Genomic DNA, 27,807 nt, shown 5'->3' with positions numbered 1-27,807 from the left:
GGTTGGGGTCAGGGGGTCTGCCATCAGGACCAACAGGCCGGGAAAACACAGCCGAGTGTCCGAGTCTTTGGGTGATGGAGACCCTCCTGTTCGAGAAGAACCCCAGACTGAAGCGACGCTGAGCAGGCGGTCCCTTTGTCTGGATAATGAAATGCAAGGCACTATGAAACATACAATGTATATATATTTATTTCATTTGCATTTCTAAGTTAGACCCCAAATTATGGGTTACTAAATATGTTTGACTAACATCTCTTTTCAAGGACATGAGCGAGGAGTAAAAGTACACTTTTGATATTTTTGTTGTTTAAAACCAGCACTGACTTGTTCTACATGAAGATACACAATTTGTTTATGTAGTTATCATATCCATTTAATTTAAAATATAATAACATAGCTGAAAGCATCTGCATAATTTGTATTAGTGTATACATTTAGCTGATTTCAATGCAGAACTGTGTTGATCTGAATATTCTTTACATTAACACAACTGTTTCTTGCGAATATATAGTATAATAGTTATGATTTCACTATATATTCATACACTTTTTTTTCAAAGATCTAATAACAAAACTAAGACTTAACAAGTTGCCTTCTGTCTGTATACTATACTGCATCTTTTTATAAAGATATGAATGAAATAAAAACAAATCTGGAGAAGCTTTATATGTTTAATGTGTGAAAGACAGAGCTTTAGACAGCTAGTTTCCAGCAATGACACATGAAGCTATTCATTCAGGGCTGCAGAGAATCAGTGTGTTGCCCCTCGGGTTATCACTTACTGATAACAGCTCTATTTCTGACTCTTCAGCCTAGACATGCTGTATGCATCATATATGATCCACCAGTAGTTGCACATTAAATCAACAGTAATCCACATATGCGATCGCTGTATATCATTTGTTGTTGTTATAATAGGCTACTTATTAGCGAGAGCTCAACAACCACTTCCATGATTCACATGTATCGGAAAGATGACACTGAACCTACCTTACTGATGTCGTTGCCCATACAGGGATCTGTATCTCACGCACAAATCTGTAAAAACTCAACTCGTTCAGTCCTTTATTTGGCATCCTTTTCTGATCCACGTGTTGTTGTGTTGTGTTTGCGGCGGGTCTAGATTCCGCTCCAGTTGAAGCTGCCAGCTCTATCATCGCTCAGCCCTCTGCTCCCAAATATCCTGCGACGCACAGCCCTGCCCCCCCCCCCCCTTTAATTTTTCTATACTACACAAAAACCCAAACACAACTGAGAGACTGTAACACTTTTTATTGACAGATAAACAAAAAGCCACAGAGCTGATAGAAATGTGAAAACATCTGCTTTTGTGATATGATGCGTTTGTAATGATTTTTAATAGAAATGTGACAGGCTTAGCAGCACAGTTATACAAGTAATTAAACAGAAGACAACCGTGGTTACAAAAATATCAAAATACTTTGCATAAAAAGGTGCTTTAGTAATAAAATTACAAAACATACACTCTGCATTAGCTGCAACATAATATATATTTTCCACAATACCATCAAACCAAGTGCGACATTATACAACACATAAACATGTTTTTGCTGCTCTGTTCTTGATATATTGCACAGGGGTGAGGTACAGTAAAACAGCTAGCTGAGGATGCACACAGTCATTTAAGGTAAAATATAAAATCTTTTGTGGTCATTTGTGGGTAAAAGGCCTTCCTGTCAGAGACACTCATACAGCCTTTTACAATATATGTAATCGATAAAACATATAGGGATATAATATATTCATTTATGGAATTTCAAAATCAAATATATTTTTCTTACAGCAGACAGCGATGAAGGTGCTTTCAGTTGGGTGAGTTATTGGAGCAGACGCACAGTGTTCCTGAGCCAGCAGGAAAAGGTGCTCTCAGTCTAACATTTATAGAAGCAGAGGAGACAGTGACGTGCTCGCTACACACTGAAAATATCCCTGCTACATTCAATGCAAGTGGTCATCATTGTGTGTATGAAATGCAGAAATAATTTTGAATGGCACGTAAATAAACAAGAAAATAATATATATTTGGTCAAAATGGCACCCTGGTTAATACTGGAGCTGTTTTGAGTTCCCTGCAGGGGTGTTTGCCACAAATTCAGATCTGAGACACATCTGGAGTATGTTTTTCAAATAAAATTAATGTTCAGCAGGCTCATGACACAGTAAGTTATCCCCATAAACAAAATGCTCGACCATCTCCCTTTTTCATTGTGATACACAAAGCCAGACTGATATTCAGTTTGTCCTTGATCCTCTTACCGAGGGCGCGTGGAAGCTGCTGCGTGGACTTTCCAGTCGAGCTGCACGATGTTTGTCGTGTCACTTACGCCGACTGAAGATGCTCTTCTTGCCGGAGCTCTTGTCTGCGGAGCTGAGGCCGATGAGGAGCCGAGCCTTATCGTCTTCCTCCTGCTGCTGCATGCTGTTGTCCGACTTCCCCTCAGACGCCTTCCCCCGCTGGTCTGAGCCTGAGGCCGGCTTCAGACGCAGCTTCTCCTTTATCATCTGAGCAGAGCGGAGGACAAATAACAGTTTATAAACACAGAACTTATCAATGGCACGGCAAATGAAGGTTACTTCTGACCCTAGTCAATCTTAGTAATGGCAAACACATTTAAATAGTTCACACCGCAGAAAAGGATTTAAGCATTTAAATAGCAGAGAGAAATCTAACAAAATATAGTTTAAAAAGGGAACATTTTGGTGGTATTATCCTAATTAACACACTATTTTACCTTGAAGGTTTCAAGTTGTGAGCATATGATAAGGAGTCAAAGTCATAAATGTTCTTCTGTACCTGTGCTACAAGAGCTTTCCGGCTGTCCCTCTTCACAGCCATGGCAAAGTCGAGCCAGGTCCAGGTGTTGTTATGGTACTCCAAACAGGGCAGAACTAGGTTCAGGTCCTTCCAGTCCACACTGCTCTTCTCTCCCTAAAGAATGGGGATGTTTATGTAACATTAGTTCAATATCTGAAAAACATGACGATGATATGACAAACCTTTTTGCATACTTATATATCCAGCCAGAGCGACATTTGTATTTATTTGGGTCATGTTTCTGTCTCCACCAAATTTCTTTACATCACTTCAATATTTGTAAAGGAGGTGATTAATAAAACATGTAATCTAATCTAACGCCTGTCAACAGGGCATAATCCAAAATGTCAAAGTTAAAGTGATGATCATTTTTCACAATTAGAGATCTTTTATGAAAGACCTGAGGTGTTTTAAGGTCAATAAGATAGAATATAACAGACAAATCCTCTTCAGTTATATTTCTCTACAAGTTCTTTATCTAAAAGGAATGTAATAAAACATGTAATTCAATGCACAGAAATCCCACCTTATAGCTGACACAGAGGGGCACTTGTGGAATCTTGATGTAGATGAAGGAGTTGTTCATAGCCGCTCGCTCCTTCATCTTCTCAATGTCATCAACAGGATGCTGGTGGGAGGAAACAAAGACTTAAATCACATGTCCTTATTTTCTTACTAGTGACATACAGGCACAGACAATCAGAACACAGTTTACCTCTGGAGGTTTCCTGAAGGACCGCCGGACCCCCGCGGTGCGGTTCAGCCCCTGGGTGACACCTTTGCTGGGGCCCATAGCACCCATGGTGTCCTCTGATGACTGCCGGGACTTGACAGCGATACCTGTGACACAGAGAGGGCGTCAGCACTGTGGCCCCTGGGGGACTCTGCACCCTACACCTTATACTCTCAGCAAGTCTCTCACACACACCTCAATGTCATATCCGTCGTGACAGAGCCTTTTAATAGCTCAGAGCGATGATATAACACAGTAATGGGCTATTTGATACCAAGCGCACATCTGACGGTGAAAATGGAAACTATTATTGATCCGTTTGTTGGTATAGATTTCCGTCTGGTGATCCCACAGAGAGTAGACTGAGTTACTCAGCGTCCTGAGCGACAACACCTCACCTGTAGTGACCAATCTGAACTTGTCTTCTTCATCAGTGACCTCCTCCTCCTCAACATTTCGTCCTGGGAAGAAGAAGCCCATCATCCTTTTGAAGAATTGGTACATCAGCTGGATGGTGAGAGGCACCACGTTCACCTGATGATAGAAACACTTCCATTAATCACAATCCAAACATTTCTAGTGAATGTGGTTGCTTGTAGATGTGATGTCCGTCACCTCAAAGTGCTCCTTCACAGAGATTCCTCCCACAGGGGGGCGCACTTTACTGAAGATACGCAAAGCAAACTGCCGTGCTGACTGGCATGTGCTCTGCGGACGGATTACAACCTAAAAAAAGAAAAAGGAGTTCAATTCATCCTCGGCGATCGCACAAAATCAAGCTCTGGTGCAAGGAGAAAATCCAACTCTAAATGAGAGCACATATTATTAATGATATGAACACAGAATGGGCGACAGCACCAGGTCAAGTGAAACGGCATGAGACCTCGCCTCACATGCATCAATGAACTATTGAGTGCACATGCAACAGTGAGTATGACATTCTGAAGAGTCACTGAGTGATCCCAACTGGACAAACAGGATGGATTTACACAGACGTTGAGTCACTGTTCGAGCTGTACATACCCTCACACGCTGCACAGAGGAAACCAGGCAGAGTCAATAAATATCACAGATCTTTGGGAAATACATGTTGAAAACGTCTCTCGAGAATAGTCAGCTTAAAAAGGATGTTTGTCGTGGATTTGATTACATTTTGTTGTACAATTTAGGTTTAAATAATGTCTGAATAATGAGTGAAACGTACCTTGTAAGATGCATTGGGCAGAAGGTTGTTCATTGTGAACCAGCCTAACTCCAAGAGATGCTCGGCTGTGTCGTCAGACTTGTTCAGCTGTGGGAACAAAGTATTCACAGTTATCAACGACTAGCATCCAGCAGTGATAAGTGAAATATGTGATGTCAGCAGTAAGATAACATGTGATACACTGGTTGAATGAGACATGTTATATATTCCTATTATCCTAGTATGTTTCGGGAATACAGAATGTTGAATAAAGTGTAAATAAGGGTTAAAGACGTCGGTCACGTGTAATAAAAGAAGATTTGAGAGACTAGGGTTGCAACTCACACATTTTTCCATTATTGATTAATATGGAGATTTTTTGTTAGATTATTAAATGAATGTTTTGGTCTATAAAACGTTTTTAAAAAAGTACTGGAAAAATGTCCAACCCAGTTTCCCAAAGTCTTCCACTGTTAGTTCAAAACCCAAGACATACAGTTTAATATGATATTAAACAGAGAAAAGCAGGACATCTACATGTATGAGTGGCGGAACACAGAACCTTTGCATGAAAACCTTTGTTATCAAAGTAGTTGGAAATAAATCTGCCGTGGGACTATGACACTCTGGAGAGGACAGATCATGTAGTAAGATGTCAGGAAAGTTGTCAGCACTGTGGAAGATAAGAAGTGTTCCTATATAATAATCACCGCTCACCTTACTGTACATAAATCTCTGCAGCTCTAACTCAGCGATGCCAAGCTGGCCGTCCTCTTCAGTCAGACACCAGCGGGCCTGGGCAAAGCAGATCTCTGTCCTCCTGACAACGCTCACATCCTCCGGGGGCTTACGCAGCTCCAGCTTGTTTGCCCTCTGCAGCTGGAAGTCCTTAAAACACCTGAAATAAAAAAGAAATATATTAATTTAGTCATTTGTGCAATATTTTCTCGATGTGAATGAGTGCTGATGTGAGACCTGATGAGAATGTTGAGCTCTTCACTCTTCATCTGCATGTCGTTCTTCTCCTGGTTCAGCTGGTTCTGCAGTCTCGTGTTGATCTCCATCAGCTCGTCGCCGCTCAGTTCCTCAGTTTGTGCCTGCAACACAACATAATCAGTTTTTTTAAATGTAAACTCATACTTTTATACAACAGCTGAGCACCCACGAGCCTGATGCCTCACCCTGATGTTGGAGTAGATCTGTTTCTCCAGGCGTCTGATCAGAGCGAGGTGCTGCCTGACGGCCTCCTGGAGGTGCAGGATGCTGCTGCGCTGCTCCTCAGGGTTACTGGAGATCTCCAGCTGAAAGCGCACACGCTGCTTCTTCTCACTGTGTTCCTGCAGGTGAAAAATAAAGAATAAGCATCGCCAAGCACAAGGAAAGGTACTTTCATCTGATGCTCCGGCCTACCTTGCGCCTGGGCTCCACGTGCAGCAGCAGGTTGTTGACGATGTCCAGGATCATAGCGTACTGAACAGGGTTAGTGGATATCTCTAGATCGTGGTGAATGAGCGTGAAGGTGTCCACAGCTCCTGTTAAATCCACATAATAAAGCACATATGTCATATTTGGTGACTGAGTAAAAACCTTCTTTATTGTAATAAGTATAACAGCAGTAAAATGCCCTTTTTTAAAAAAGAACATCCATAAACATTCATCTGTTTTCATCTTGCAAATGATTTATCTAATATATCGTATTCCATTTATTTGTATATAGCCTCTTCTTGCACTATTTGTATTTTATTTGTATTTACTTGCACATTTCAAAACATTCTCTTGCACTATTTTATCTGTTTTATTTGTTCTATGTCCTATATATAGTCATGTTGCACTGTTGGAGGAGCCTGTGATCTAAGTGTTTCATTGCCATATCTACACTGTAGCTAATGTGCACATGACAATAAAGCCTTGAATCTTGACAAGAACTCTAATGCATTATTCCTTGCAGGTGTTGGATGAAGAGTAAACAGGTGGCCAGACATACCGGCCTGTTTCTTCAGCAGGTCCTCCTTCTCGTGGTTGTTCCTCAGCTCTGGGGGCTTGATCTGTGTGGCCACCTCAGGGTTGATGTCGTGACTGTAGCTGATGTAGTGCATCCGGCAGCTACAGCGCGAGATGATCCGCTGGACCTGCTGAGCCTCGTTCACCTGGGCCGGCTGGTTCCAGTCTGCAGACAGAAAAAGGACCATGAATCACCATTTGCCTTTATTTTTTATTCTAGTGCAACTAACGTTTGCTTTTCCCCTCTATACTTATAAGTTAGCTTATTCATAATTCTTTTGAATATTTCCTCGATTATGCCTTTTTCTTTACCGGCTATGCCACTTTTTGCCATAACACTTTAAATGTCCCCGCTGTGGGACTAATAGAGGATTTCGGATTCTCTTTGTCCGAAGATGCCTATTTATTCCATGTGGTGAGGAAGGACGATCCTGCATTTACCTGCTGTAATGGTGCTAACCATTCCTCCCACAGCCTGGCCACTCTCCATCAGCTCCAGCACCGAGTCCAGGTTACGCTGCCGGTGCTCTTCTATGTTCTTCACCTAAACACAACACAGACAAAGCAAATCAGAGCAGAACAACACTCCACGCCAATAAGTTACTATATAGCTTTGGTTGTGATGTTGAAGTTGATTAGTTGGTATTCAAACTAGCTTAACATGCTATTCATCTTTAATCATGGCATAACACAGAAACTTGCCATACTAACTAATTGAACACTTTTTTGATCAATGGTTAATAAACAGTTAAAAGGCAATGTAACCTCATTAAGTGTTCCGCCGAAACAGAAGTAGATAAAGGAAAAAATGAGTAGGCCAAGCGAATATGTCACATGAAAAGGATTATGAATGTTGCTTACCTTCCAGCCACAGCTGTCTGTCCTCTTGCTCGGATGGGTTGGGCTCCATGGTGGCAAAGTACTGCATGCCATCCAGCAGACAGGTCCAGGTGGTTTTCTGCTTCAGGGTGTCATTGTACCAGGATGGGTCGTGCTCACACTGAAGCAGCTGAGCCTTCGCTGCTGACACCAACACGCAGCCTGCCGTCTCTGTGCCCCGCAGCATCATCTGAAGAGAGCAGAGGAGAATGAAACGTTGGGGCAAATCGTCCAGCATTTCAATAAACAACAAATAGAAAACGTTCAAGAAAGAGAGAACACAATATTATTGTTTTGATAGGGCTTCATCAGCTCTTGGTGTAGAATTTAACGGCCACTATTTGTGAATTTGAACATGGAAACATACAACCCTGCTATGATGACATTAGGTAGGAACTGACTGACACTGTACCTCAGCCACATCCTAGACTCTATGCATTACATTAATGCACACAATGTATACAATATCTTCTTTTTCATTACTGCACATCTTTTATTCCAATTCTATTTCTACGATTTCAACCAATACTGCTATATTTCTTAATATTTGTAACGTTATTATAGTTTTCTTAAAATAGTTCTCTATCTGTGTTTTTAATCTTGGTTTCATTTGTAGGTATGTTTATGTATGCACCACAACACCAAGTCAAATTCCTTGTATGTGTCAATGTATCTGGCAATCAGCCTGTTTCTGCTGAAATGGTCCTGCAGCAGAAAGGCATTTACCTGACAGTTAACCAGTTCGATAAACCAGTTGCGGTTATATACATCGTCGGTCTGACAGGCTGCAATGCCACACAGCTGGTCGCTGACACCAGAATCCTCCTCTGAAAACACCACAAACTTGTCTGTTTCCTCGATTAGTTTCTGGAGCATCGATGTTCCTGCAAAAAGTGGAAAATAAAATCGTTTAGTGGTTATAAAAAGACTTGACTGATGTCTTTCTTATTGAAGCTACTTCCTCACCTTCATTTTGACTTTTTTCTGCTCTGACGGTGGGCATCACTGGTGTGGTGGGGGCTGTGGTGGGAGAGTAGTTGGAAGGAGAGCGTTTGAGCTTTTTGGTCTGCAGCTGAGTGTCGATCCTCAGACCCGTCAAAGCTTCAGTGGAGAGGTTTCTCTTCAACACAGACGCCTTTTTATAACCGTCGTACAGCCCAAAGGCGATGTTCCTGTTCGTGGTGGTCCAGGACGCACGCAGGTCTACCAGGCGCAGTTTGTGAGTGTACGAGGCATTCGTCTCGTCCTTCTGGTTCACCTCCTGTAAGACATATTTAAATTGTGTGATTATGAACTCGTCGACAGTGAAGAACGACAGGTACTGCAGCTCTCGTTGGGCTTTTACCTCTTCCATGCGGTTGCTCTGTCTCTGGTAGCTCAGGGAGGACAGGCTGACCAGGTGGGTCTTCTTCACCTGAGCGTTCATCTGGTGGTCTGCTGTCTCGTCCCAGGTGGAGGCCATTAGGTGAACCGTCACCTGAGACAGCTCACTAACCATCTGAGTCACATTCCACTCCGAGATCAGCCTCCTCATCACTGTGCCAGCTGAAGGAAAATAAAAACACATAATAAAAACCCTTAAAAAACAAGTCCATTCACATTTGTTTGTTTTCTGCATTACACTCACAAGAGGCTATAAACGTAAAGGTTTGACAATAAGTCATTTTAATTAGCGGTTGCTTTTTGCATGCGGGTCATGTTGTTTAATGCGCCTTAGCAGTGTTAAAAAGCTAGGTTTCAGATAACAATTTACTCAGTTAAAAATGTAATGTAAATATTTTAACTCCTTGATTAAAGTAATGTCATTTTCTACATTTGATTACTTTTTCATTATGTTTACAACAAATGTTTTAAACTGGGCTACACAGCTGAACAGTCTTAAAGACAAACACTACGGCTGTGTGCACTGCACCGTAACCCCTTCTACCGTGACAGTCAGCACAAATACACAAACAGTTACAGCCCCAATCTGTGTGTGTGAATTATTGTTTGTTTTTTAAAACTGTATCATGCAGACGCCTGTACCCTGTGGAATAAGTCTCTGTGCCCCTCGGGTGAAGACGTGTCCTTTGTTGCACTCCACTTGGATTCCTCTCTGCTGGGCAAAGGAGGCCCAGTAATGCACCTGGAGGACAGATAACATGTTGAAATGTGCACACATGGAAGATATTAGGTGTAAAGAAATATATTCAACAATGTGTACAAAATCAAAGTTACTACTGTCCTGTGTGACTACAAATGGTAAACACATAGAGCATATCTCTAGTGGACTGTTGCTGGACAGCAGCCTAGAAAAACCCTTACTTGTAGTTGTGGGAAGGCAGCTGTGTAGGACATCTGTTTGTAGTGCTGACCCAGCTTCTTGCGGATAGGCCTGAGGCTGTGGAAGAGCTTGCCTCTACAGATTGGTCGAGATACACCCGTCCATGTGGCCCAAAAGTTCTGCATCCAGCGCAGAGTGCTGCTGTACAACAGCATTCTCGGCTGGGAGGGTTCTACAAAGGAAAGTGAATATAGTTATCTAGCTAAATAATAATAATAATAATACATTTTATTTCAAAGCGCTTTTCCAGGTGCTCAAAGACGCTTTACAGTGGTTTGATAAAACATGATAAAATAGAATAAAGAATAGAAATAAAAAATAAATAAATATTAAAACAGCAACACAGAATAATTCACAAATTAAAAGCCAGTCTGAAGAGGTGTGTTTTGGTCAGTGTTTTGAAAGTGGGGGGGTCGGTGCAGCCTCTGATGTGTTGTGGAAGGGAGTTCCAGAGGGTGGGGGCAGCGATGGAGAAGGCTCTGTCCCCCCAGGTTCGGAGCTTGGTTCGTGTGGGGATAGAGAGGAGGTTCTACATTTCTATGATGCTAGTTTTCCAGCACAGTGGGCTTTTGTATATAGAATATCTATCAGAGTTGCAGGTACCTGTGCCACAGTGCTGGTTCAGGTCCATGGTGATGGAGAAGTTGAGGTTCTCGGAGCGAAAGGCTCTGTAGGAGTCATGAGGTTGTCCTGAAGTCACGTCTGCAACGTTCTCCGCACAGCAGAGCATCACAGCATGGTGGTCATGGGGGTTGCCATGGCAAAGCCATTGGAGGTCAAGGGTCATAAACAGGTTGGGCAGGTGTAGAAAACAGATATCATCATACCTAGTGTGGAGAAAACAGCATTTATATTACTTAACAATCATTGACAAATACAGCTTGTTGCATTACATTTCTCTTTTTGATAACTCTACTTACTTTGATGCTGTTCTGACATTAACATCTAAATCTCCTTTATAGACAAACTGGCCAGGGTTCCAGTCAAAGTTCAGTTTATTCCACTCCCAGTGCATGTTTTCTGTGGTGTTGTAAGGGTCCTGTAAGAATCAAGATTCATCTTTATATTAGATAAAGTGATTCATATTATTTAGCACAACATGGTTTGCTTACCCCAACAAACTGAAACATACTGTGACACACCGAGTGTACACATTCCAAATGAATTAAGTGATAGATTTGATATTCACAACAATTTCATTTGTAAGCTGTAAACTGTTTTACCTCTGTAGCCAGCTGATGAAGGTTGGCCTGGTCGATGTCCATAACCCAGCGCCCGTGCAGAAGGAGGCGACTTTTGTCCCACCAGGCCACAGGAGGTGAGGGATCCACAGTGGGTTTGGTCAGCAGGTCGACGGACTGGCCAATCAGAGTCCAGGCAGGGTCCCAGCATGGCCCCCACACAATGGTGTACAGAGAGATGTTTGCTGTAAGAAAAAGATGATCAGAAAGAGAAATTAATGTACAGTGTCTGAAGAGTATTCTTCTCATTAGCCAACAGTAAGACTGCACAACTGGAGCTACAATGATGTAAATGGATATATGCCTCTAAAGGAAATGTTATCCTTCCTTTGTAATATGGTGCCCACGAATTTGACAACATTTATCATTAAATATAGGCATTGTTTCTTTCGCCCTTTGCCCCCTTACTTCTGCTTTTAACTTCTGTTTGGACACATAAATAGTTACTGTATAAAAAAGCTGTGACTGGGCAGGCAGAATTACAAGATGGTATACCTGATGGAAACTCATGAAAAAAAAGACTTAAGATAATTATGGTAGAATAACACGTTGACAGCATAATTCCTGTAACTCACATTTTAAATCATAGTAGAACTTCAGTGGTGGCATATTCCTGTGGACCGTCACGTCTCCCCATGGCGAACCGAGTGGGACGGTCTCTTTGCGATGAGCCCTGGTCTGTCCATCCTGCTCCGTCCCAATGAGACGCCCCGACAGCTCCCAGTCCCGGATCTCAAACAGGTAGCGAGGGTAATCCCGGATTCTCACTGACACGGCAGAAAGAGAGAAATCACAGTAAATACTTTTTGTAGTAAAACCGGGAGGACGGTCATTTCCACTTTAGTCTCATCTAAATCCGGTCTCTAATCTACAAATCAATGTTGTATGAATTTACCCAAAAATGCAGCCAGTTTGAACTTGATAGCACGGCACCACTGGACCACCAGAGGGAGTCCGTCTCTGGGGAAGGGGCTGATCCTGTCGATATCCCTGAGCTGCTCTCTCACCTTCTCCGGCCCGTGCAGAGACTGATCAGCCAGGAATACCAACTCCAGGTCGGACACAGTCCAGGTCAGCAGAGACTTCCTCATGGGCGTGTTTGCGTAGAGGCGGCGTGAGCGCTGGATGTAGATCTCGATGTGCTTTTTCTCCAGTGAGCTGTACAGCTCTTCGATCTTCCTGGCAGGGAGAAGCTCTCCATGCTGCTTGCGCAAATCTGCCACCTTCTTATCCAGAAGCTGAAGACGCTTGGCACTTTCCTTACTCTCATCCTTCAGCAGCTCGTAGTTGTCTCGCAGCTTGATTTCAAAGATATCGTCCAGGAAGACGAAGGAGAACTGGCTGATTTTGAACACGAGGTCGGGAGGCAGGCGGGGGGCGGCGGGGGCTTGGCTTGCGGAGCGATGCAGGGTCTTCAGCCACTTCTGCACGCTGATGGCCATGTCAAAGGTGTTTGAGAAGTCGTACTGGTAAGGGAACTCCACAGTCATAGAGGGGCAAGTGAGGACCCCGACACAGTTGTGAGGAGTTTCGAGGAAGGGGAACGTTTCTCTGTGTAGCCACATCTCAGGAAGCTCCGAGTGTATGTCCACAGACAGACCCTTAAAGGTGACGATGTTGTGGCCATCAAAGTTGAAGATGACGGACGGAGAGCGTATGTGCATGGAGTCTGTGTGTTTGGACACTGTGAGGGCTTCTGTGTGCAGGAGGATATAGTTGTGTTCACTAACATGGGCTGTCAATCGAGTGCAGCCCAGTGCAATGCGCACACACAGCCCTCTGCTCTGACCCGGCCGGATTTCACTTTCTGTGGTTTCGACTGGACTGTCCTCTCCTCTCTCTCCGCAAAGCATAAGCCAACAAGCCTGAGCTTCACTCAGGTGCTGATATAAGACCATGTGGTCAGGTGGCGTCCATTCCACTGAGAGCTCCTCTTCACATTGAACCTGGTTAAGATATAATATGAATATTGACACAGATATTCCATCATTCAAGACTAATACAACTGAAGGAGATGTGATTACCTGTAAGGTGTGGGTGGTGATGCAGTAAGAAAAGGCTATCTTGGTGAGTATGAGCACGGGGCTGGGGGTTTGGGAGGAGGGGCTACACGACTCCATGTTCTCTGTGAGTGCTTTGATCGCTGACAGGCTAACACCCTGAAGAGACACCGTGGAGCTGTCTGCAGAGCTCTGCACTCTGACAGTGTCCATTCGCAGAGACACAGCTCCTGAAGAGAACACAAGGAAATAAACAATGATAATCAAACATGATGATCAACTGAGGAGCAGAGTACTTTGTATAAGCAGTGGTCTTTAACTCAACATAATTAAGGCCAAAGGGCATTTGTAAGAAGATAGCAACTTACTTTTGTTCTAGCCCTAAAGTGTATTGCTCCAATACTTTTGGCCAACTGGAAACTGACTATTATTTTCACAAAAAATATTTCCTGACCTATTTATTGCCATAAAATGGTAAAAATGTGAGAATACAAATTCCTTTAAACCCAAGGTTAAGTCTTCATAGAGATGTATTTGTTGGACAAACTAACAAAAAATGGCCTCATAATTATCAAAAACAGCTGCCGATTAAAATGTATATTTCTATAATCGTGTTGGCTCCAAATAAATGACATCTATTTGGGACGTTAAGTCCCTTTAGACAACAGCAATGCTTACTTGAGAAAAATGTAAATGAAAACAGCAATTAGGACATGTCTTTTCTGTCAAACAACTAAGAGGCACACCTAAATATATGCTAACGGTTAAACTGTATATGTCACATATAGTGAATTATGAAACAAAGCCCACAACATTCATACATAATCTGAAATAACATACCTGCTAGATTGGATAGTGTGAACACATTAACGTCCTCCAGACAATAGTCGAGTTTAAAGAGCAGATGTGGTTGGACAGTGTGGCCGCTGGAGGGAGACACTGAGGTCACATCTGGCAGCGGTGAGATCACATCTGGCAGCGGAGAGACCACGTCACGAGGAACACAGATGAGGGACAGCAGGCGAGACAGACACAGAGCACAGGTCTCCGAGAGCTCCACCTGAAGCCCCTTCAGGCTGGACTCCACGCTCAAACTCGGACACTGGCTGCTCGACTCCATGTGGGGCCGAATTAAACTCCCCTGAAGGGATGAGGTCATAACAAACTTGAGTATGCCAATTCATCCTCTGGTTAACTCACTTACTCAACAAAAAACATTGTATATCCGAGAAGAGTATTTCTTATATTTGTGTGTACCTACCTGGAGACTAAGTGTGTCTAGAATTAGTGCTTCTCCCCACACATGTTTCCCAGGAGGGTGGGGTGCTTGTTGGATATGAGACCCCTGACCCACCCTCCACCAGAAGTTGTCCAGGGACAGTGAGGCACGTCGGTGCACATTCTGGGACTCTGTGCTCTCGTAGTCAACTTTAATGTCAAGAAGATGCTGCAGTTCTATGGACACAGGACACACAAGTCATTATAAAAATGTTTTTTTTCAGAAACTACATTTAAAGTTGCTGCAGTATAAAGATTTCATTTGTTTTCCAAAGACTAAATGCAACTGGGTTATAAAAAACTCAAGTTAATGTGTAACGTTTAAAAGGGCACTTTAATAAAAGATGTTATCTAATCTAGTTTGGCAGAGATTGACACAAAAGTTGCCTGCAGAATACAAAGCAGAAAGATTTATTGAACAGAAATGTGAGGTAAGAATGATGATGTAAAGTCATAACATGAAGTGCTGTTGCTTACAACAAGGAGTTGGGGTTAAACTTCAACGCACCATACCCTCATTCTGCTCTGTAGCAATAACATCTTAGGATGTTCACCTGCCTCCCTGTGTGTGAATGTGCACAGCATGTGAAAGACCTACAGTACCTGCACTGACAGAGAGAAAGCCGAGAGCAAAAGGCGTGGTGTCTCCCAGCTGAACTGACACGTTGACGTTGGATACGGAGGAGGTGATCATCACAGGGGCATCTAAGTGAGGGAGGCGCCTGAGGAAAAGGAGGGTGGGCAAATAATCTAATGGACTACACAACACAACGACGTCATGGAACAACAATACAGAATGAGCGCAAACACACATGGATAGGGAAGAGAAGACAATAAAAAGGGTATTAGATGATATTGTATGTTATCGTCACTGCAGTGGGTGACCTTGAACACAGATCCAATCGCTCCAGAAAAGATATCGTCATAGTTCAACCCCAACATGAATATTAATTGCCATTCAGCAATCTAACCCTTCTGTTTTCCTTTTGAGACTTGCCTTTTTCTATGTGCTGCCTTCCTGTGGATAAGCTGTTCCCATGGAAATAGATTTAGCCAATGGGAGAACTCCTGGTGACGGTAGTGGATGATGCAAGTGTTGACAGTGAACGACCCTGAGATGTCCACTGATGTAACCTAAATGTAGGCAAACACAAGAGACAGTCAAAATAATGTCAAATATGAGTCATAGGTTTCAGAAGCTTTGTGTTGTGACCTTCAAGTATCTTCCTCACCTGCAGGACTGTCTTCAGCGTGTTCACACACAGGATTCTTTGCCTACTTTGTGAGAGGAGAAGTCCATCTGCCAGTGAAAAAAAGGGGATGTGTTATTATTGCTTTCTTTAATTCATTCACGTCTCTCTGCATTGCGTCCGTCCACTCACCCTCTAGAAGGAGCTCCATTCTGCTCTGAGGAAAGCTCAGCTCTGGAGTGAAGCTTTTAAGATGAAGCTGTTCATCGTCACGTCCATAGCAGACTTTTAGAGACTTCAGAGTCCAGTTCAGGTGTCTGTGCAGACAAGAAAACAAGGTATGAGGTTAAAATCAGAAGGTCATTCAATATGGAATCAAATGGTGCAAAACAACATCTAAATGCAGTCGTTGTTTATGTTTACTCACCTTTTCTGGCTGTGCATGGACAGAGTTACATTTGTATTATCAAATTCCACATCGACTTTTTGGGGAACCAGCCCATGAAACCATTCCACCGCCTCAGTCTGGATAAACTCAATGTTTTCACACTCTGAAAGGAAATATTAGTAATATTATAATTTAAATATTATGTACGATTCTATCAAAGACTTTTGAAAGTGCTACAGCTAAACAATCTATTTGACAATTGAAAAAACAAATACTATCACATTTCCATTTAATACAAATCCTTTGTCTGATTTTTCTTTCAACTTGTTTGTGTGTGTGCTGTATATCAGATAACCTGAGTGAGCTAATATGTCACATTCAGGCAACACTATCAACCTTAACAATGTCTATGCTACTTTATTAACAATGCATTTCTTAATTTCTCATATAGTTAATAATGTCCCAAAAGACCTGCAGATATATCAAATATATATTAAAATAAATGCAAGAACACATGTAAATGTTATTCTAAATACCTGACATCATTTTTACCAACCTCTTCTCGCTTTTTAAAATGACAGCATAACCTACACTTCATTTGATCGAGGAGGTTAAACGTTATCTTTTCCCCTGAGCATGTAGAGATTTCAACAACTACAGAGGTTAATAAAGTAGGTTGTTGTACGACATGACCTTGTCCTCGTTTTCTTGGCGGTTAGCAGAACAGCTAAAAATATCACAGACTGCAGTAGACATCCAGACATTTTAGAATAAGCAGAAGCTTACTGATGAAAGTCAGTGGAAATAACCCTTAGTGTTGTCATGGTAAACGTATGCTGTACTTGTTGTAAGTGCAAGTACAGAGGATTATATTAGGCAATAAAGAAAAAATACAGCCAACAGTTGGACTACATTTATATACTTGTTATAAATGTTGACATGCACTCCTCCTGCAATCAACCAGCATCCCAGATGTGAGCTGAACATCCCAAGATTGATTGGTCATTGCCATAGCAAGTTTGTCACTTTATTTTAATAATGATTTTGACATTTCAGGGATTAGGCATGCGTTTGCTCACCAGATGCATCCTGAATGCTCCTTTTGGGAGACGAGGGCAGCAGGAGTTGGCTGAGAAATAGTCCTTCATGCAGCTCTGCGATCAGTGTCCTCACATTCAGGGACAGACCGCCTGGCTTCATCTCCGGTAGGCTCACCTCTCCAGACAGCAGCAGGCTCAGGGCCACTTCAGCCAAACATATATCCTACAGTGGAGAGCATGTTAGTCACACATTCAATCCCAAGTGTCCATCTCAGAGAAATTACAAAAACTTACCAACTGACTGCTTTTAAGCACTTTACTGCTTAGCTGTCCAACTGAGAAGTCCCACGCCAACCTGATATGAAAGTTAAAACGTTAATGAAATTGTAGCATCATCCGTATATTTCTATTAAATGTAATAGTAAAATCAGACCAATAGCAGACAGAAATGATAGAGTGCATCACCTTTTACTTTGGTGGTCAAGTAACAAGGTGATGCCTGTAACTGTCATGTGCCATAGAGACTCTGACAGTGCTAGGTTCAGAACCATCACATTGATCGAGCTGACGTGGAACGACAGTAGCTGAAAATAGATAGATAAGAAGGGGTAAGATAATGTCTACAAATAAGTCTATTTAAAGATTGAGATACGTTGAGGCTCCATACTTGCGACAGAAAGCGTAGCGTTGTGGGGCTGATGGAAAACTTCCCAGACTTTTTCCCATGGCTCTTCGTTACCGTAGATCTGAGTGGTGCTTGCAAGTCAAACCTAACTCTGGTTTCGCCAACACACAACGCCAGGTACCTCCTGCAACACAAACATGCACTAGCTGTTGCAAATAACCACGGTATTTTCATATATAAAAGGATTCAAATCTTTTACTGATTTGCTGATAGATTTTATCTCTAACTATCCAACTGACAAAGAAATGTGACAACTTACGGCAAATCCTGGTTGAGAAGTTTACTTGAAATCCATATTCTGTCAATTTCCTGTCAAAAAGATAATCCCTTTTTATGGTGAAGTCAAAAAGTACCTTTGATATAATTGTTGACAGTTTATAAACAAAAAAGGTTTACTGGCCATTACCGGGTCAAACTGTTACTCCTGAAATGGGAATAGTGGCCTCCAATGAGCTCACTACATAAATGTCATGTAAACACAGTGTGTCTTACCAGAGTGTGCTGGGGGTGAAACTGGATACTAACTCCTTGGACAGAAAACAGCCCGACTGATTTGATCTTCAGATCAGCATTCAGGGCTGTCTGGAAGAATCGCACAGCCAGGGTGCATACGAGCCACCTAGGAGCAAAAGACAAGAGCACAAAATCATTGATTTCGTAAAAATATGTAAAGAAAACTATGAAAACCAAGGACAGGACCTATCTGGGGTAAACTGAATGTTGCCTACAGAGTATCATTAGCAATCACATATACTGTAGGAATTAAATGACTTCTTACCTGAAAATGAAACATAACAACAAAATCCCAAGCAGAAGAATTAACAGGAAGGATATCAGCAAGAGAGACATGGTGTCCCAAGTTGTTCACACCCAAATCTCGGTCATGGGTCTGGCTGCTCCTCTATCAGCTGCTGTCAGAGGAAGAGATGCACTTCAGTTCAACACACCTCACACTCAGGTGGGACTGACGGGTTGCTATAAAACAACAATCAATAACTTGTCCATCACTGCAACAGGCTAAGCAACCTCTGCTGTGAGAATTAATAAACGTTGGTTCTGTTTGTTTCAGCTAACATCACAATGCTAACAAGGCTAGTTAACAAGTGCAGTCACAAACAGAACATGTCGCTAAACTTTATCTCCTACTGTCACTAACAGTGTTAAAACATGTCGCATAAACTAAGTCATTGTTTGCTACCAATCAGTGGCAGAACATTGGCTCGTTAAGAGTAGCATAGTTAGCCCAAATTAGTCAGTCATGAAATAGTTAAAGATGATTGTCGCCGCGTCATCCAAAGATCAGCAGCAATTCTGTGCTAACAAGCTAACGCTACAGCTAACTTTGCTAGCACAGCTGCTAGACTGCTACACAACTTGGCATTGTTTATGGTAACTCGTGTAGATGTATGTTGCTTTCGCAGGCTCCAGTTAAGTATAAAGATGACTTACCCTGACATATTCACAGCATTGTGTTTCGCTGCAAAGAGCCCTTTCATCTGACAGTAACTCTGTGCTCAGTCAACACTGTGCTCCGCCCTGCTCAGCTGGCACTTCATCTGACCTGCAGCCCAGAACTGGCACTACAGTGGCTAGAGCACCGCCAACAAAAAACTGTGTATGCAAATATTAATCTTTAACTTATGCATTCAAACAAAAAGGTCACCTATTTTTTATATATCACACCCACACAAATTCATACACACATAAAACATAAAACAAACACACAGTCACAGTGGTGGAGTCTAACGTTTAGTCCATTTTGAAGGTACTGCTTTTCCATTATACTTATTTTGACATGTAGAGGCAAATATTTTATTCTTTACTCTACTACATGTATACGATAGCCTTTGTTTTTAAGCTCATTTAGATTATCACAAAAATAAATCAACACCGTCAATGGCTACAGCTACACAGAGAAAGTTCATTTTGAAATCAGACCCACCTTTACCAGGAGCAACATTAAAATGAAACACACATTAATGCATTATTATAAAAAAGTATTGTAATATATAATTCTGAAATTGCCCATTCTGCACAAGTACTTTTACTTTTTATGCACTTTAAATATATTGATGCCAATGCTTTTTTATTTAACATTATGAATGAGGACTTTGATTTGTTGTTTTGATTTGTGCTTCTATGCTGTGGTAGCCTATATCAATCAAGAGAAACACTTACATATTTCTTCCAACACCCCACAGTCATAATCAAACTATTTTACGAAGGTGAAAAGATAAAGAGACAACATTTATTTCAACATGATGAATCTTTACACATAAGTAATTTTAACACATGACTGAACTATTGCTACAACATGCTACAACATGACACAATTCAAATAGCAACAATAAGGATATTTTATTACATCATGTTAATATTTATCATTGAAACTTGTGTTTTGATTGCACTGTAGATTTGTTCTAGATGACAATGTTTTATCCATCTAACTTATGCACAGGAATCTTGCAGCCTAATAGTATTATACAATGGTTTTATGGAGGGTCGACATGATCCTAACATTGCCCCTATCTCTTCCTTATTGATAGAAACATTATATGGAAAAATGTCCATCATAATGAACAAGTGGTCCTTTCACAAAGTGCTGCCAATGTAACTGTGCCATATGGCATGCTTCCAGGTGAAAATGTATTTCATACTGTCAGCCTTAGGATAATTGAGTTGTCATAACAAGGAGATTTACACCACAGGTGCCTTGTAAAGCATCTTATCATTATATGAACTGTTGAGAAATGGGTGGTGCAAAACCTCTTCATCTCATGCCGCAGCTTTCTGTTTGTTGTGTTTGGCAAACCACTCATCACTTTTATCTTCGGCCATAGCCTGAAAAAAAACAAGATTAAAAGTTGAAATAAAACAGACATAGTGAATATCAAACACATGGTGCATATTAAATCATATTAAAGAGAGTTTAATACTTGAGTAACACCAACCTTATCAAGCAATTCATTTCCTTTGGGGTCCACCATAGACAGTTGGCTAAAAGCTTCATCACCCACAAAGCAAATCTCATGACCATCCTAAAACAAAAATTGTCCAGTTAAGTTTTTTTCATTTATAACATAGTCTAATTTCACTTTAATTACAGCGCTAGATTTTTAATGCACTTACTGGGTCGGCCAAAATGACCACTTCTACTGTGGCCTTTCCAGGAGTGTCTAGGCTGACTAAGGGAGTGAGAATCTTCTGATTTTCCTTTTTCATCAAGGCTTCAAGGCCAGGCAGCTGTGGAATGTAATAAAATGATTTATGATAAAAGATATGATTGTTTTTAATGTTATTAACAGCCAAGAATGTATCCATTAAATAATATTTTACTTGTTCACGTGGGCATGAAAATGCTATCCTTCCAAAAGCAGTTCCATGATCCACTGCCCCACTGTTATCATGAAGCTCCAGTTTACACTGCATCAAAATACAAAATAAAAAGTCTGAGTAAAAGAAATGTTCTAATTCATAAACTCAAAAAACATTTATGAAATACTTGACTCACTTGACTGTCTGAAAATCCAATCAGCACAGTTTTCTTTTCCTCATTATTTTCCAGAACTTTCATTCCCAAGAGCTTAGTCCAGTAGTGGGTCGATGTCTGGAGGTCTGATACTCCAAGACAAACCTTCTGCACGGGGTCTTAGAACAAATGCGCCTGCTGCTAAGTACTGCATGAAGGACTTCGTTTTTAATATGGGTCGTTTGCATAGAAATCACATTAGGAAATAATGACAGTGAAAAAATGACATATTATAACATACTATAGACTAGAGGCTTCAATACAAAGCAAGTGTTTATCTGTATTTCAATTTTTTTTTAAAAGTATTTGCACCTGCAGATAATTATAATTTTTTTATTCAATGTTATTGTTTATTAATTAATCAATTAATTATTTACTCAATAAAATACAACATATATTTGGATTAGTTTAATTAGTTTTACCAGTAAAATAAAAAGGAATGAGTTTTGCTATACATAAATCGTATAATGCTTTGCATTTGTGAAGCTGTGACACAAATGCAAAATTGGACTGTTTTAAACACTGGATAAACTGCAGGGATGACTCCTTGTCATCATGCAGACATGTGACACTCACCACTAGAAGGCTGCTCTTTGTCCACAAGGTAGAATGGATACCCTCCGGGGGCCTGGGTCAGATACAGAGCCTCTCCCACCTCAGTGAGAGGCCATCCCAGGCGTTTAGCATTGCGTACAGCCTGGCTCGACTGCAAAGTGAGTCCCTGAAGTAAACATATGTGTCAATATCCTTTTAGAAGACTGTCGTACCCAGTAAAACACGACATGGTGCTGTAAGTTTGGAAGATGAACTCTCACCCACCAGGAAGTCATTGCCAAGTTGATACTCTCCCACCCCATAATTGTATGTCAGTTCAGCAACAAAATGGTCATCTTCTGGACCAAAGCCCACCATTGTCTTGCTCCATTTGCCCTCGTAGGGACTGTATAGACACAGGGGGAGAGGAGACGTCGGTATAAGGACAATAACAGCTCTATATGTCTGTGTTATACAGCTGTGTAAGTTCAAAGTGCAAAGGTGTCATATCTACCCATTACACGTTGCTTTGCAGCCTTCCTCAAACTCTTCATGACGTAAAATCTGAAATGGAATAATAAGTATGAGAACACGTTTATTAAAAAGACTCTGGTTGTACCAAATATGCTCTATAAGTGGTTTTATATACACTTCATATGTATATAATGGAGTATAGCTGGGGTTCACTCATGTGACAGAAGAGGAATTAGCTAGCTACACACGTTGTACAACACAACAGTTAATCAATGGCTTCTGGCTATAACATAAACCTCAAAAAGAGTACCTTCATGCCCAGAACATCTCGATAAAACGTGGCAGTTTTGGCCCTGTCACCAACTTTGAAAACAAAATGCAGCGCTCGCCTCAAAGCCATGTTTAGTGACAGGAGGATGTCTTCTGTAGTGCCGATCGAGATTCAGGGAACGATTAGTCACCCTTGATGATCGATTATTCTGACATCGATGAGCGAAAAGTAAATATAAGTGATAAAACAGCATTAAAGTCTTTAGACATCTATGTTTAATACTTTTGTTAATCATATAATAATTATTGTATCAATAATATAATGTGTATTTAATACAAATAATAGATATACAATACGTTTGCCCCCACCCCATAATTACGGTTAATGGTATCACCCAGTATCACCCAAACTCATTCATATGCTGAACAACAACAACAACAACTTTGACACTCCAAAATAGGAAATTAAAATATAAGAATACAAGATACAACATTCAAAAAAATGGAAAGTGTGTGTGTTAGCTACACAGGGTATCTTTTAACTCGAACTGAGGCACTAGAGATGAAGATTACATGTAGTATTGCCTTCACTCCAGACGGAGGCGATAGGCGGCAGAGCTTGTGTTAGTGCAACGTTCTGTGAAACAAGAGAAGAAGACACGGGGCAAACATGGCTGCCTACATGAGAAGCATGATATGTCTTGTTTCCATTGAGCGTAACGTTTTTCTACACTCAAGGGGAAGTGGTGTGATTGTGGAAACCAAGCGGTATGTACGTGGACTGAGGAGGAACCCAGTCCGAGTGTTGTTCCCTGAAAACGAGGCGGGTAAAGTCGTCAAGCCTCGGCCTCAGCCAGCAGGACGAGACGTCCACGGGGAGAAGGGGCAAAAAGTCAAAGCTGCAATAAAGCATCCTGAAGAAGATTTTGTTAAAGCGAGGAGTAATGTGCAGGCGACTACAACACATGCCCATGTTACAGGTACAAAGGATCAAATTGATGGACTGCGCTTCGAGAGGGCTTTCCCTGGAGATAAAAGACTGGGGTAAGTTTTACAATAATGTATTCAGATATTTTACTTTACTGAAATTAGCTATATTTACTGTGTAAAAAAACCCTCTGTTGAGGTCCATCATTTAAAATATAACTCAAGTAAAAATATAAATTAAAGTAAAAGTACTTATTTGTTTTTTTAGATATTGTTTTATCTAATATCATAATTATATTATGTTACTAGACTATACGTAGGCCTAGAGATATTGTGTATTTTGCTTAAAATAGAGTAACTTACTTTCCACCACTGCAATTAACAATACTGGCATTAAAGCTAAAGGTTATTTTTGTTTAATATTACTTTATCTTCTTTTTCAGTCTCAGATTAAGGTGTAACATAAGTCCGTTTTTGAAGTGCTCTATTTCTTTCCCAAATTGTATTAATGTTGACAATAACTCATATTCACACTGCCTGTGATTGATCCTTGTCTCTCCATCTTCCCTTGAACCTCCTTCAGGAAGTTAGTTAGCATCACTCGTTCCAGGACGTTTCGGGAGCACCAAGGTAAAATCCTCCTGGAGGGCAGGCGTCTGATCTGTGACGCCCTGAATGCTGGAGCCAACCCACATATGGTGTTCTTCAGTACCGCAGACCGTCTCAGAGAGCTCCCCTTAGACAAGCTGAAAAGGGCCACGTTGGTCAAGGTCAAATTTGAGGACATCAAGATATGGTCTGACGTTGTGGCCCCACAAGGGGTTATTGGTGAGTGTCACATATTAAGACTTGTTTCATAATGAAGCACAGGTACAATGAGCCGTTTCTGACTTTTTAACTTTTTCTTCTGCAGCAATATTTGCTCGTCCAGACCCGTTACGGTTGAACTTTGCTAACAAAGGTGACTCGGTGCCATTGTCCTTGATATGCGACAACATCCGAGACCCTGGTAACCTTGGCACTATGTTGCGATGTGCTGCTGCTGCTGGCTGCCATGATGTCCTCCTCACCAAAGGTATTCTTATTAAGTAAACATTCATACAGGTGAACTACACCCTTTTGATAATGGCTTTTCTTCTTAAGTTGTGTTTTTAAAGTCTGTTACATTTTTCCACCACCAGGTTGTGTTGATGCTTGGGAGCCTAAGGTTCTGCGTGCAGCAATGGGCGCCCATTTCCGCCTTCCCATCTACCAGAGCTTGAGCTGGGACGATATGGAGAAGCACCTCCCGAAATCTGTGACTGTGCATGTGGCTGACAGCGGCGCTGACAGAAGTGAAGAAATAAAGGATTTACAAGTTAACGTGTCCCACAAGAAGCTCAAAGCAGGAGACTATGGATGGGTCAGCACTAAGTCTAACCGCAACAACGATTCCTATGAGGAATACAATTCTGACACGGACTCAGATTGTGAGGAGGGGGCACAATCACTTCCCACAGTGGACTCAAAGCGGTACCATGAGAGCTGGGCTCAGAGTCCCACTGCTCTTGTGATAGGCGGAGAGACACATGGTCTGAGTGTAGATGCAGTACAGCTGGCTGAGAAAACTTCCGGTCACAGGCTCTTTATTCCTGTCGCTCCGGATATGGACAGCTTGAATTCAGCCATGGCTGCCAGTATCCTTTTGTTTGAAGGCAGGAAACAGCTGTTAAAACTCACCTAGGCACTTGGAAGGAACCGACATCTAAAGCCCAGCAGCAGTTTTCATGACCGCTCTAAATATCAGTGTGTTACATCTGGTGTCAATTTGTCCTTGTTACTACAGACTGAGTTGAATGATCTAATTTTACATCTTCTCCTGCTAATAAAAAACTGAATTTTGTATGCAATGAATATTATGTGTCATGAGTTTCTTTGTTGTCACATTTATTTTAGTTAACTGTGATAATTGTTCACGTTATTTTTGACTCCGTGATTTATTTTTCCAACATATAATCTGTAAATTCTCATCTTGATAATTTTGTATGTAAAATGAAACAAAGTTGAAATTCTCATTAGAATTTCTCATAACCCTCAAATTAAAAATATGTGCAGTGTACTACTATAGACAAGAAAAGCCATGTTTAATTCACAATAAGAAACATTTTTTGGCTAAAATAAAGATTGGCATTAGAAAAAGTTGACGACTCCTGGTCTTCCTAAAAAAAAAAGTCAAACTAGTACCCCCACCCTTTTCTTTCACCTCCGACCCTTATATAGATAGAAGCACTTGACGAATATATAATCTAGATTTAGAAAGTAAAAGACAGTCTTATCTTTTATATCTGCTGCCACATTGCAAATATGCAGAAGACACTACAGTTTTATCCCAAGACTGCACATTAACAAATGATCTGTCTGCCATAATAAATAGAACATTTGCATTGAGCCCAAACATCTTATTGAAATGGTGATTCATTGCAATATATGCATTTTAAATATCCAAGAGCTAACTTTATTGATGGAAGTTAAAAGGAGCAGAACTTTGAGCTTGCCAGTGACATTTTAATGGGTGTGAGAAGTCATGACTGAAGTAAAATAATACAGGGATTTATATATTCAACATTTTTCCAATGCCATTTCTGTGCCTTCAGAAATAACCTGACCTTTTCATCAGGGGATATTCACAGAAAATCCTCATGACTTTGAGATGAGAGCCACCATTAACAACTGGCAAGAGAGGACTTTCGCTCACAGCACACACAAGACACAGGGGTTCAAACACTTCAGTCATTGGTCTGTTACAAGCAAGTATAATGTGATCATTACTGTATGTGCACCTGTTTTTTTAGTTTAAATAGGCTACATCCAGCTGAGGTTCAGCACATTTGCACTACTAGTGAATTACGACTGTAAAAATGCATTTTATTCTTTCTCAACATCATTCAGAAACCTAAAGCAACAAGGATCTCGCAGACAAAACAGAAAGCACACAATCAGCTGAATAAGTAGGTCCACTGGGTGATTCTCTGGTTTTATCTAGAGTACAGAAATGCTATTGGGTGAAAAAAAAGAAAAAATATGTGTTCTTCGGCCAAAAAACAACAGAATCTCCATTTGTATTATTGTAGGGACTATCATCAATGCAAGGCACCACAGGAGAAAGAGAGGACTCAATGAAAAGAGGAACATGTCTAAAAGAAAGTTGTTAAAATGTCAGTAAAAATTGAGACATCTCTCTAACAGCCTGACAAAGTCAGGGGGGAAGTGGGAGAGATAGTGGGAGGGTGAGGGGGAGTAGCAACAGGTCAGGGTTCGATGATGGAGTGAGTCCCATATAGTAGGTCCGATTTACACTTAGTCTTCCTCTTTAGATGGGCTCTGGTTTGAGCTTTTCAGCCAGGAAGTCGTTGACAAACTGCTCCACTTCGGCCGGCGTGATCTCCTCCACGTCGCGAACATACTTGGCCCGGGCCGACATGTCCAGGATGGTGAGCAGAGGGGCTGCTTCTGGGAGGTTGGTGTAGTCCCGCAGGGAGTCACTCATGTCATCCTGTGGTGAGGGAAAAACTGATTAGGTGTGTGAGCACATGATGTTACAGTAGAACATTCATCACATGCATTTTTGGATTGCTGGGAACAGGCCTTAACTAAAGCTTCTGTTTTAAGAAACTTAAATGATCTTGTTGGAAAGTCAAAAGTAGGGATGTCTGCCGTTTTTCTCTGACAAATACCCTGGCAAAAGTTAAGTCTACTTTAAATATGGTAAAACGGTTCAAACAAATGTTTCAACACAAAATAGCTTGGCTCTGAACATATAACTTTTTTCCCCACAGCTTTCCTCATAAAGTTGTTTAAAGAACTCAGTATTATCTTCTATGGCTTGCTCAAAATGTTTAAAATGGTTTGCAAATATGATTGGAGACCCAACACAGGAGTAATCTAGTAATTCTGGTGCTGAGAAGTTCATAAAAAAAGGAAACGTGTGTGCAGGAATTCAACCTTTTTCTTTTCTATGATATCATTTTCTTGCACACCAATCAACTAGGTGCCAAGGAGATGTTTTGTTTTTTTAAGGGGTTACAGGTAACACACATTAAGCTGGGAACCACTGGTTTAGACTGCCATCTTCATCTACAGCATGAACAATCTACAGTGTGTTGGTGACTGGTTGCAGTGTAAGTGGGGTTGGGCTTCTATATTTGCCCTCATCTCATAATCCTTTCACGCTCACATTGCATTTTAATGACTTTGACAAACAAGCAAGTCAAACACTGGATAGGATCTTTGAGAGGAGAAACATTCCTCCACTGCTTG

General features: G+C 41.2%; 4 protein-coding genes across 8 annotated transcripts in view; 1 reads left to right on the top strand and 3 right to left on the bottom strand.

Moving 5' to 3' along the window:
• Nucleotides 1-1,252: 1,252 nt before the first annotated feature.
• LOC117540374 (protein KIAA0100-like) lies at nucleotides 1,253-19,880 on the bottom strand. 5 transcript variants are annotated; one of them, XM_034207010.1, is made up of 41 exons: nucleotides 19,227-19,880; nucleotides 18,556-18,688; nucleotides 18,270-18,396; nucleotides 18,037-18,086; nucleotides 17,760-17,901; nucleotides 17,558-17,676; nucleotides 17,387-17,447; nucleotides 17,132-17,315; nucleotides 16,092-16,215; nucleotides 15,857-15,981; nucleotides 15,707-15,774; nucleotides 15,472-15,608; nucleotides 15,078-15,232; nucleotides 14,458-14,651; nucleotides 14,037-14,337; nucleotides 13,221-13,426; nucleotides 12,092-13,142; nucleotides 11,772-11,963; nucleotides 11,179-11,381; nucleotides 10,876-10,994; nucleotides 10,559-10,782; nucleotides 9,937-10,127; nucleotides 9,658-9,757; nucleotides 8,978-9,177; nucleotides 8,599-8,893; nucleotides 8,359-8,516; nucleotides 7,618-7,822; nucleotides 7,195-7,299; nucleotides 6,737-6,919; nucleotides 6,163-6,284; nucleotides 5,934-6,089; nucleotides 5,728-5,849; nucleotides 5,470-5,650; nucleotides 4,774-4,860; nucleotides 4,593-4,601; nucleotides 4,185-4,295; nucleotides 3,968-4,103; nucleotides 3,552-3,676; nucleotides 3,363-3,464; nucleotides 2,816-2,950; nucleotides 1,253-2,523 (listed from the first exon to the last, which is right to left on the bottom strand). In XM_034207010.1, exons 2-41 carry the CDS (start codon nucleotides 18,624-18,626, stop codon nucleotides 2,338-2,340), a joined length of 6,762 nt encoding a protein of 2,253 aa, XP_034062901.1. In that variant the 5' UTR covers nucleotides 18,627-18,688; nucleotides 19,227-19,880; the 3' UTR covers nucleotides 1,253-2,337. The 5 variants fall into 5 exon arrangements, with proteins under 5 accessions (XP_034062901.1, XP_034062904.1, XP_034062902.1 ...); XM_034207013.1 differs by having other exon boundaries at nucleotides 15,078-15,196; XM_034207011.1 differs by having other exon boundaries at nucleotides 18,556-18,685.
• A 240-nt stretch (nucleotides 19,881-20,120) lies between these two features.
• Nucleotides 20,121-22,780, bottom strand: glod4 (glyoxalase domain containing 4). The gene is made up of 9 exons (XM_034207054.1): nucleotides 22,625-22,780; nucleotides 22,355-22,404; nucleotides 22,126-22,246; nucleotides 21,883-22,027; nucleotides 21,289-21,425; nucleotides 21,114-21,200; nucleotides 20,907-21,020; nucleotides 20,729-20,815; nucleotides 20,121-20,618 (listed from the first exon to the last, which is right to left on the bottom strand). The coding sequence occupies exons 1-9, from the start codon at nucleotides 22,712-22,714 to the stop codon at nucleotides 20,553-20,555; spliced, it is 897 nt and encodes a 298-aa protein (XP_034062945.1). The 5' UTR covers nucleotides 22,715-22,780; the 3' UTR covers nucleotides 20,121-20,552.
• A 430-nt stretch (nucleotides 22,781-23,210) lies between these two features.
• mrm3a (mitochondrial rRNA methyltransferase 3a) lies at nucleotides 23,211-25,404 on the top strand. The gene is made up of 4 exons (XM_034207051.1): nucleotides 23,211-23,628; nucleotides 24,095-24,339; nucleotides 24,425-24,586; nucleotides 24,693-25,404. Exons 1-4 carry the CDS (start codon nucleotides 23,255-23,257, stop codon nucleotides 25,232-25,234), a joined length of 1,323 nt encoding a protein of 440 aa, XP_034062942.1. The 5' UTR covers nucleotides 23,211-23,254; the 3' UTR covers nucleotides 25,235-25,404.
• Nucleotides 25,405-25,978: 574 nt separating this feature from the next.
• The window catches only part of nxn (nucleoredoxin), a 52,549-nt gene continuing 50,720 nt past the window's right edge, over nucleotides 25,979-27,807 (bottom strand). Inside the window, exon 8 of the mRNA XM_034207052.1 lies at nucleotides 25,979-27,043. Coding sequence (XP_034062943.1) covers nucleotides 26,861-27,043 — 183 coding nt within the window. The 3' untranslated portion in view covers nucleotides 25,979-26,860. The remainder of the gene's footprint in view (nucleotides 27,044-27,807) is intronic.

This window comes from Gymnodraco acuticeps, unplaced genomic scaffold (assembly GCF_902827175.1).
Source record: "Gymnodraco acuticeps unplaced genomic scaffold, fGymAcu1.1, whole genome shotgun sequence".
NCBI classification, from domain to species: Eukaryota; Metazoa; Chordata; class Actinopteri; order Perciformes; family Bathydraconidae; genus Gymnodraco; species Gymnodraco acuticeps.
The sequence above is the reverse complement of the archived record's forward strand: the minus strand, read 5'-3'. Positions and strand labels throughout refer to the sequence as shown.